This window comes from Orycteropus afer, unplaced genomic scaffold (genome assembly GCF_000298275.1).
Source record: "Orycteropus afer afer isolate SDZICR_OR568_19922 unplaced genomic scaffold, OryAfe1.0 scaffold00766, whole genome shotgun sequence".
Taxonomy (NCBI): domain Eukaryota; kingdom Metazoa; phylum Chordata; class Mammalia; order Tubulidentata; family Orycteropodidae; genus Orycteropus; species Orycteropus afer.
This window is the reverse complement of record NW_006922353.1, coordinates 520,206-529,531: the sequence shown is the minus strand read 5'-3', so window position 1 is coordinate 529,531 and position 9,326 is coordinate 520,206. Positions and strand designations below refer to the sequence as shown.

At 60.1% G+C, this 9,326-nt stretch overlaps 2 protein-coding genes across 2 annotated transcripts; both read right to left on the bottom strand.

Moving 5' to 3' along the window:
* Nucleotides 1–249: 249 nt before the first annotated feature.
* Nucleotides 250–5,772, bottom strand: JOSD2 (Josephin domain containing 2). The gene is made up of 4 exons (XM_007957622.2): nucleotides 5,627–5,772; nucleotides 3,323–3,448; nucleotides 433–627; nucleotides 250–349 (listed from the first exon to the last, which is right to left on the bottom strand). The coding sequence occupies exons 1-4, from the start codon at nucleotides 5,770–5,772 to the stop codon at nucleotides 250–252; spliced, it is 567 nt and encodes a 188-aa protein (XP_007955813.1).
* A 1,202-nt stretch (nucleotides 5,773–6,974) lies between these two features.
* On the bottom strand, nucleotides 6,975–9,112 carry ASPDH (aspartate dehydrogenase domain containing). Its single transcript, XM_007957621.1, has 7 exons — nucleotides 9,058–9,112; nucleotides 8,555–8,699; nucleotides 8,255–8,339; nucleotides 7,999–8,148; nucleotides 7,694–7,914; nucleotides 7,469–7,623; nucleotides 6,975–7,018 (listed from the first exon to the last, which is right to left on the bottom strand). Exons 1-7 carry the CDS (start codon nucleotides 9,110–9,112, stop codon nucleotides 6,975–6,977), a joined length of 855 nt encoding a protein of 284 aa, XP_007955812.1.
* Nucleotides 9,113–9,326: the final 214 nt, after the last annotated feature.

The window sequence follows — 9,326 nt, the reverse complement described above, 5'->3', positions numbered from 1 at the left end:
GGGCTGTCATCTTTACGGAAGGAGCCCTGGTGGCGCAGAGGTTCAGAGCTCGGCCACAAACCCAGAGTCAGACAAGGCAGGTTTATTGAGGCAGCAGCGGCATTGGGGGCAGGGGTATAAGGAAGGGGTTGGCCTCTGTGGGGTCCAGGATCGGGGGCGCGGCCCCTCCCTGGCACAGGGAGATGACACGGACCACACCAGGCAGGCATCGGATGAGCCCCGTGGTGGCCGTGGTCCTCCTCTGTGGGGTCAGTCTGTCTGCAGCCAGCAGCCTTTTTCTTCCACTTCTTTGGTCACCACCAGCAGCACCTCACACAAGCCCTGAGCCATCGCGGCTGCCAGGAAGGCCCTGGGCGGGAGGGAGGGACTGAGATGCCGAGCGGCCCGAAGCCCCTCCCAGGCCACGGGGCAGCCACCGCTGCCCTGGCTTACCTGACGCCATCCTCGTCCCCGAGGGCCTGAGGCGCGCGCAGCTTGGAGTCCAGGTTGTAGTAGATGCCGTCCACCTGGCGCAGGGCCACCCAGTGCCGCCGGCGCAGCGGGAGGGACAGCAGTCCCAGCGACATGGGCGAGGGCAGGTTCAGGATCAGCCCTAGCACCTGCGGCAGTGCCAGCTGGGACAGGGGCCTGTGGGGGGGGAGCACAGTGGCCCCCAGTGGTCAAATGCCGCGACCAGGCAGGGGTGGGCCACAGTGGCCTCTTGAGTCCATCCATGGACTTCCGTTCATCAACACACTTTGTTTCTTTATTCACTTATTCACTCACTCAACCAAACGTCCCAGCCATCCAGCCAACCACCATCTACTCAACCAAACCTCCCACCCATCCGGCCAACCGCCATTCATGCAACCAAACTTTCCAACAATTCAGCCAAATGCCATCCACACAACCAAACCTTCCAACCATCCAGCCAACCACCACACATTCAACCAAACCCTCCAACCATCCAGCCAACCGCCATCCACTCAACCAAACCTCCCACCCTTCCAGCCAATTGCCATCCACTCAACCAAACTTTCCACTCATCCAGCCAACTGCCTACTAAACAATTATCCACCATGCACCCAACTCCCCATTTGTTCTTTGCCCAGCCACCACTGATCTATAAATTATCCATCATCCATGTCCATGCATCCTTCCACTTACCCAATGACCCTTCCACCCATCCCAACCTCCCATCAACCACCTAATAACCATCTATCAGCCAACTACCCATACTCATCTATCCATCAGTCCACTCATCACGCAAACACCAGCTAGTGTTACCCTTATCCACTCTTTATCCGTCCACCACTGGCCTATCCGTTCCCGATCTGATCTGTTACCTCCCACCCACCCGCCATCCATCCAATCCACCCGTGCACCATACAAACCCCCCACCCGCTGATGTGCTACCAGCATCTACCAACCAAGGACCCTGGTGGCCAAGCTCAACTGCTAACCAAAAGGTCAGAGGTTCAAACCCACCAGTCACTCCACTGAAGAAAATGGGGCAGTCTGCTTCCATGAAGATTTAGAACCTTGGAAACCCTATGGGGCAGTTCTACTCTGTCCTATAGGATTTTTATGAGTCAGAACTGACTTGACAACAGTGGGTTTACCTACCAACCATCTATCCTTATTTACTTAACCACCCATTCACCCACTCACACCACCCAACATCTATCCATCCAGCTACTCAAGCACCTACTTGCTGTCCACACCTACCAACTATCATTCAGCCACCCATCACCCATTCATGCACTTCATCAGCCACCCACCCACTCATTTACTCACCTGATAACCATCAATCTACTCATCATTCATCCATCAACTCATCTCATTGACCATTTAGTCATCTAGCTTTTCTGTCCATTTATGAACCATCTGTCCACCCACCTCATCACCCACAAGCTACCTGCCATCTACCCTTTCAAGTGGATTTAATTGCGTCCCTGCAGAGTGTGACGCATCACTTTTATGTGGCCCTTCTTGCCGTGGCTCTGTAACGCCCACTGGAAGACTGGGTGAGGCTATGCAAATAAGGTGGTGCTTGTGGCCCATCAAAGGGATCGGACAGTTTGCTGATAATGCAAATAAGGTGCCTGGCACCCTATGGGGGTATAACCATGCAAATAAGGCATATGACACCCTAAAAAAGGGATTGGTCAGTTTTGCCCCCCTCTGCTAGGCTTAGAATGAGCCATCTCAGAGGCAGAAAGTGGGGAGCTGACCACCACCAAGCAGAGACAGGAGCAGAACACGTCCTCTGGACCCAGGGCCCCTGTGCTGGGAACCTCCTAGACCGGGAGACACAGAGATGGTGGGGGGGCGAGCAGCAGTGGCAGAGAAACGGCAGCAGCAGAGACGCAGAACCAGGACACGGACCGGAGACGATCACGGGGCCCACGGAGCAGAGGAGCTGGGTGCCCTCGGGCAGGAGGCTTGCTGGTGGAGTAGGTACCTCCAGCACTTATCGGCGGAGCTAAAGAGCTTTGTAACACTTGCCCAAGCAGGACAGAGGGCAGCTGGCCCAAGAAACCTGAGGGGCTGAGGGCCAGAGAGACGCCTCCTTAGGGGCACAGCTGAGAAGCTGTCCTGATTGAAGAAATGTATCCTGGGTCTTCTCTGCTCTTGGACTGTATCCTATTACTTCCCTAATAAACCCCATAATCATGAGTAATGTCTGTGAGTTATGTGTGACCATTCGAGGAATTATTGAACCCAGAGAGCTCTGTGGGAGGGATGGCTGGTGTCAGAATCAGTAAAAAGGTCAAAGAGAGGAGGTGTGTCTGACCTCTGCCTCACAGGCATCAGACTCGGGCTGATGACTGATGACGATGGGGACGCCACCTCCCTGAGGTTGGAGGTCACCCGCCTCCACCACCACGGCCACTTTTATAGCCCCTCATAAGTATGTGTTGCAAACCCTAACCTCTCATTTGGGAAAGAGTTTTCTGTTACGTTAATGAGGCAAGATTAGGGTGTGTCTTGACTCAATCTAAGAGAGCAAATGAGCAGATGAGGCAAGCAGAGAGGCGGGGAAGGCAGAAGCCACGCCACGTGGAGATCACGCGGAAGCAGGTCAGATCAGACAAGGGCCTCCCCCAAAGCAGACAGAGCCTCCCCGGAGTCAGGGCGCTGAATTCAGACCCTGCCTCCTGACTCGAGAGGAAATGGATTTGTTTGTGAAAGCCACCCCCTTGTGGTATCTCCGATACAGCAGGACTGGGTGACTAAGACGCTTTTTTTCCTGCCCACCCATGCCCCCAGCCACCCTCCTCCCTCTCCACCCCACACTGACCAAGTGGCCCTCTGTACCCAGCCCAGCTCGGGGTCCTACCTCCTTCTGTCCCACCACACGGCGGCCAGGCCCAGCCCCTGCAGGGCGGCCATAATCACATTGACGTCATAGTTGCCGGTTCCCAGGAGGCTGCGATGGGGGTTCAGCCGGGAGTCTGGTGCCAGCCTGGTTGGGGGAGGGTGGTCACAGCCTGAGCTGGGGGGCCTCACCCTCCCTACAAAGCAGAAGGGTCACCCCAACCTCTGGACTGTTTCCTCTCGTCAACCCCCACAACTCCTCAGGCCCCAAGCCCCTTGCTTGGTGGTGCTCCCTGCCGTGTCCCCAGGGCCCCCATGTGGCTTTGCTTTCTCCCATCTGAACCCTCACCCCAGCCTCCTCCGTGGCCTCCAGTCGCTCCCTGCAGAGTTGGCCCTGCCTCTCCCCAGCACTTTCCAGACGGACTCCCGGCCCCTCCACTTGGCATTCGAGGCCTTGCGCGCTTTGGTCCTAGCTCACCTCTTCGCCTCAGACCCACCCCTTCCCAGCCACCTGTTTTCCCAACCCCGCTGCCAGTGGTCTCTTGGCTTCCCTTCAGTCGGTGCCCCAGCCCTGGAGGCCCAGCCTGTCACCACTCGGCCCTGGGGCCCTGCATCCTGTGAACAACAGCCCCTCTGTTCTCTCTCTGGGCCCTGGGTGGGCACGGTGGGGGAGGAGTGGAAAGTTTGTGGATTCTTTCCCATTTCCCAAGAGCTCCTATCTGATTATCTCTGGGTCTCCAGCCTTGGCAGGAAAGAGCTGACCTGAAGACGCTGGGGAGCCCCGGGAGAAAGACCGCTCTGGGACCTTATGGGGGGCAGGCTGGGGTGTGAGTGGAGGCAGGAGAGGACAGGGCCTGAACTGGGGCTGGCGCCGTGGGAACAGGGCGGAAGGAGAGGAAGTGACAACAAAGCCCCTGTGATGTTTGAAATCGTGAGCAGTGAGGACCACGCCCGGCTGCCGAGGGGGAAGTGGCGCCCGGCAGAAGGAACAGCTTGTGCAAAGGCCCTGTGGTAGTGCGGTGGTTAAGCACTTGGCTGCTAACCGAAAGGTCGGTGGCTCGAACCCCCAGCTGCTCTGTAGGAGAAAGATGCAGCAGTCTGCTTCCATAAAGATTTACACCTTGGAGACCCTGTGGGGCAGTTCTACTCTGTCCTCTAGGGGCGCTGTGAGTTAGAATCGACTCCACGGCAATGGTGACGCCGTGCTTAAGTGCTCAGTTGTGAGCAGAAAGGCTGGTGGTTCAAACCTACCAGCTGCTCCAAGAAGAACTTGGCAATGGGTTTGAACTTCCAGCCTTCTGGTTAGCAGTCAAATGCCTTAGGCACTATGCCCCCAGAGCTCCCTCTGAAAAGATTACAGCCTTGGAGACCCTGTGGTGCAGTTCCACTCTGTCCTCTAGGGGCGCTGTGGGTCAGAATTGACTCCACCATAGTGGGTTTAGTTTACACTTTGCTTCTGTGAAGATTGACAGCCTTGGAGACCCTATGAGGCAGTTCTATTCTGTCCACTAGGGGCGCTGTGAGTTGAAACACAGGGCAACAGGTTTGTACACTTGTGGCTGTAATCCCATTTGGGACTGGGGGTTTTTTTCCTTATGTTACTGAGGCAGTATTAGTGTAGGATGTGTCTTAAATCAACTCCTTTCTAGATACACAAGAGCAGATTAATCAAGCAGCAGAGGAGGAAACAGGAGGCATACAATCACCAAGGAACCTAGAAACAGTAGGTGGAAGAGACAAGGATCTCATCCCAGAGCCGAGGAAGAGAAAGCCTCTAGAGCCAGTGCCCTGAATTTGAACTCCTAGCTCCTAAACTGTGACAAACACATTTCTGTTCACTGAAGCCCCTCTCTCGAGCTGTGTCTGTCACAGGAGAGGTAGAGAACTACGGCAGCTGTTTGCGTTGACGGCGCCGTGAGGGACAAAGCCTCAGGGACACTGGGGGCCGGCGCCCACACGGCCCTGGTTCTCAGGCTGAGGAGCTGGGCTTTGTTCCAGGGGCACTGGGGAGCCATGGGAGGCGTGTGAGCACGAGAGAGTGGGGTCAGCTCTGGGGTCAAGTGTAGGACGGAGTGGAGGGAACAGACTGGAAGCTGCGAGGCCAGCAGAGGCTGGGAGGAGGGTTCAGGTAAAAAGTTGAGGCCTGAGCTGGGACAGGCCGTGGGGGCAGAGGAGCCGGCGGGACCAACCCAGGCGGGGCCAGCGGGAAAGGGGAAAGCAGAGAGCCCACCGCCCTGCCTCGCCTCCCCGTGGGACCCCAGGGGGTGGCGCCACATCTCTGAGCCCTGCGTCTCCAGGTGCCAGCGCCCGCCTGAGGGACGGTCACCTCTTGCAGATCTCGTCGGCAGCTTCCTGGCTGAAGAGATGCTGTTGCAAGACATTGTTGAGGGCGTGGACGGCACACAGCTCCAAGCGCTGCCGCTCGTGGTACACGGAGGGCGGGCTCGGCCTCGCTCCTGGGGCCTGGGACATGCCGTCCGCAGCTCCTGTGGGGGGGCGGGGCGGGGAGCGGGGGGTGGAAGGGGTTCAGAGCTCAGGATATGGAGGCCCAGCAGGCCCTTAGGGCCCTACCACTGACGTAGGGTCTCAGCGCAACCTGGGAGGGCAGTGGGCCCCTGATCTCCTCCCTTGGCACAGAGGTACCTCCATTCCTTAAAAACAGCCTTTCTCTTCTGCCTAAGTTAGGGATGGGGATGCCCCCCATCCCTAAGTTTAAGGCTCCCTATGTTGCTCACCTAGCAACAGAGGTACCCCACACACACACCCTAGGTAACAGGACCCCCCTGGTTGCCTAGCAACAGAGGACCTCGGCCCTCACCTCACTAAGTACCAAAGTCCCTGTTCTCGTTACCTAACAATAGAAGAATCCTCCTCCCCTGTCTCTAGGTAACAGGGTCTCTCCTGGTCGCCTAGTAACAGTATACGGCCCTTGCCCTGTCACTGAACAAGGGGCTTTCCTCCTGTCACGTGACAGCATGGCCCACTCTCCATTCACCCAACAGGCTCCGGGCCTCCACCATCAAGCAACTAGGCCCCATCCCCGGGCAGCCGGCAACAGAACACTTTTCTTTGACCCCCTACCCAAACCGCGGCGCTCGCCCGTTGCCTGGCAACGCCGCTCACCCCGCCTGCCTCTCTGCTTCCCCGAGCCAGGGGCTCCCGCATCCCCCTGGGCGGCGGCTCCGGGCTGCGAGCGCGGGGTGGGCAGCACGGCGCCGACTGTGCAGGCGGGACGGACTACAGCTTCCGGCGGTCTCTGCGGGTGGACTAAGCCTTCCGCCGAGGAACCCGGAAATACACCTCGCAGAGCCCGCGCAGCGAGAGTTGCCACCGCGCCCTCTGCTGCCCAGAGGTTTCTGGGAAATGTAGTGCATAAGGTCTCGCGATGGCTGAATGAGCTCTCGCGATGGCTGCTCCGTGTTTTGCCCTCCGTCCCCCCTCTCGCCCCGTGAATGTGCCCGCCTCTCGTGATGGCGTCATGTTCCTGTGCAGAGGCAGCGTGACGTCACGGGGGGGGGAACCGAGAGACCAGAGAGACACCAGAACCACACAGGGGAGGAGCCTCCGATCTTTACTGAGATAGGAGGGAGATCCGGGGAAACTGAGGCAGGCGTGGGACGGTGGCGGGGAGGCGTAAATGACCCGAGGATGTTCTCTCCGGGGAAGGAGGCCTCTCAGCAGAGGTGGATCCCGGGCTTGGAGGGGAGCTGGCAGCAGCCTGCGGGGCGGGGAGGAGAGACGGAAGTTTGAGACAAAGAGGGACAGAGATGAGGAAAGACAGACGCCTGGAGAGGGACAGCGCAGGGCAGAGGGGAAGTCCCAGAGGTGAACTGAAACTCAGAGAGAGGGGGACCCAGAGAGGGGGCAGGGCCCCAGAGTGGGGGGGCTGTTGGGGACAGGGACCCGGGGGGGAGCAGGGACCCAGGGAGAGGGGGACAGAGCCCTAGACGGGGAGGGATAGGGACCCCAGAAGAGCGACATGGACACACAGGGACATAGGGACCCTCCCAAGCTGTGCAGGACAACAGTTAGGCCGCACAAATACGGTCCAGCCAACAGGGCCGAGTCAGAACTGTAAAATCGGGCAGAGCCAAGAGCCCACGTTCTGCGGGACACATGACCCCAGGCCCCCAGGAGAGGCCCCGACACGGGGAGGAGCCGGGCGCACCCAGCAGGCTGCGCCAGAAGGCGGTGACCGTGGCCCAGCCGGTGACAGCGCCCGGCTCTGCGGGGTTCTCTCGGCGGGTGTGCACGGAGAAGCTGCGGCCTGTGGGGCCTGGGGGTCCGCTCAGCTCCACGTCCACCACGTGCACGTCCGGGAGGCTGGGGTGGACAGGCGGTCAGTCCGGCTGCCGGGGCCCCCGCACCCCTCCCCGCACCTGGCTGGGCTCACCTGAGATCAGCCACCAGCACCCCGATGACACGGTCGAAGCCCAGGCTGGGGGCGGCCAGGGCGGCGGCCGCCATGGTGTTGGAGTTTCGGGGGGCCCAGGGGCACAGGCCACGGACGGGGCCCTCGTAGAGCACCGTGCGGGTCCCGGTCCTGGGGGCTGCAGCCAAGGGCCCCTCGAGCCGGAAGCCATCGGGGTGTGTGGCCATGGTGACACGGAGGCTCTAGAAATGAGAGCTGCGGTCAGGGCGGCGGGAGTCTCTAGGCTGCCCCCCCCCCAGTTCCCGGGGAGCCCCATGGACCCTCACCTGAAGACCACCAGCTGCATCCAGTCTGGTGATGTCCTCAGAGCCCCACAGGGCCCCTCGGGCAACAAACACGGTGTGGCCCCAGCGTTGAGAGGATTCCCGGAGCTCCTGCTCAGTGGCCTGGTCAGCTAGGGCTGAAGGGGACCCCACCTGGGGGGCATGGGAGTGGGGGAGGGACTGAGGTCAGGGCTTGAGGGTGAGGTGAGGTCAAGGCAGAAGGGCAGGATCTAAAAGTGTGGGCTGGGCAGGGGCTCACCAACAGATTGGCGTGGCGAAGGATGTGTGCCCCAGAATCATGGATTATTTTGGGGTGGGCCACTTCCACCACCAGATCAGGGCGCCTGGAAGAGGGGAGAGATGGGGGGAAGGCCTGGGAATGGGACTGGCTTCTGCCCTCCCCCGCCCCATTCCTTCACAGGCTGCGTGTACCTGTCCCCTTTCACATGTGGGGGAACTGAGATCCAGAGAGGGCGGGGGCTTTGCTGAGGTCACACAGCAGCTGAGAGCAGAGTGGGAGCCTCCCGGAGCCCTGCTGGGACCCCGCCAGCCCACTGACCTCTCTCCGAGGCCAGCGAGGTCCTGGAGCTGCAAGGAGCAGGGCACAGTCCCTGCCATTCGTCCCGGGTCCCGATTCCAGACAAACACAAGTTCTAGGCCCAGTTCTGGCCCCTGAGTCAGCAGGTGGGCGACAAGGGACTGTCCTGGGGAGAGGAGAGGCCGAGGGCCTGAGGGGGTGACAGAGACCCAGAGAGGGAGGACAGGGACCCAGAGAGAGTGGAATAGAAATCCAGAGAGGGGGACAGTGACCAGAGAGAGAGACAGAGACCCAGAGAGGGGGAACAGAGACCAAGAGGGGAGTGGACAGAGACCAGTGAGAGGGGGTCAGGGACCAGGGAGAGAGGGGAGCCCAGAGACCCAGAGAAGGGAACTGAGACCAAGAGAGAGGGGGGCAGAGACATGTGCATGGCACAGAAAAAGACACAGGAGGGGGCCAAGGGGGTCGGGGGCCGTGGCCCTGGGTAAAGGGTCTTGGCGAGGCCCAAGATGCTCAGGACTCACCAAGGCGGCCGTAGCCCACCACTCCCACCCTCCGGGGGACCCTGCCCAGGGCCATGCCTGGGCTCTGGTAGCAGGTGTCTCAGTTGTGGCCACCGCGCTTGGCTGGCCGCTGCCCTCCCTTTCCCCACGTGAGGCCTGGGCAGTGAGTGACCTTTGGATATTTGACCCTTGGGCCTTTCCAGAACCGTCCCTGTCAGCGGCCCAGAGCTGCGGGAGTGGGTGTGCTGGGGTGGGGGTGGGTAGGACCCTTCCCCGCGCCCGGAGGGGGG

What these genes read in the sequence shown, in the direction of transcription:
- JOSD2 (XM_007957622.2), bottom strand. Translation starts at nt 5,772, where the DNA reads ATGTCCCAGGCCCCAGGAGCGAGGCCGAGCCCGCCCTCCGTGTACCAC. An exon ending in GCCGACGAGATCTGCAAGAG is followed by an intron (nt 3,449 to 5,626) that starts GTGACCGTCCCT and finishes TCCCCCAACCAG; the next exon opens with GCTGGCACCAGACTCCCGGC. An exon ending in GTGTGGTGGGACAGAAGGAG is followed by an intron (nt 628 to 3,322) that starts GTAGGACCCCGA and finishes CCCCCCCCACAG; the next exon opens with GCCCCTGTCCCAGCTGGCAC.
- ASPDH (XM_007957621.1), bottom strand. Translation starts at nt 9,112, where the DNA reads ATGGCCCTGGGCAGGGTCCCCCGGAGGGTGGGAGTGGTGGGCTACGGC. An exon ending in CTCGCTGGCCTCGGAGAGAG is followed by an intron (nt 8,340 to 8,554) that starts GTCAGTGGGCTG and finishes CCCCTCTTCCAG; the next exon opens with GCGCCCTGATCTGGTGGTGG. An exon ending in GTGCTGGTGGCTGATCTCAG is followed by an intron (nt 7,624 to 7,693) that starts GTGAGCCCAGCC and finishes TGTCCACCCCAG; the next exon opens with CCTCCCGGACGTGCACGTGG.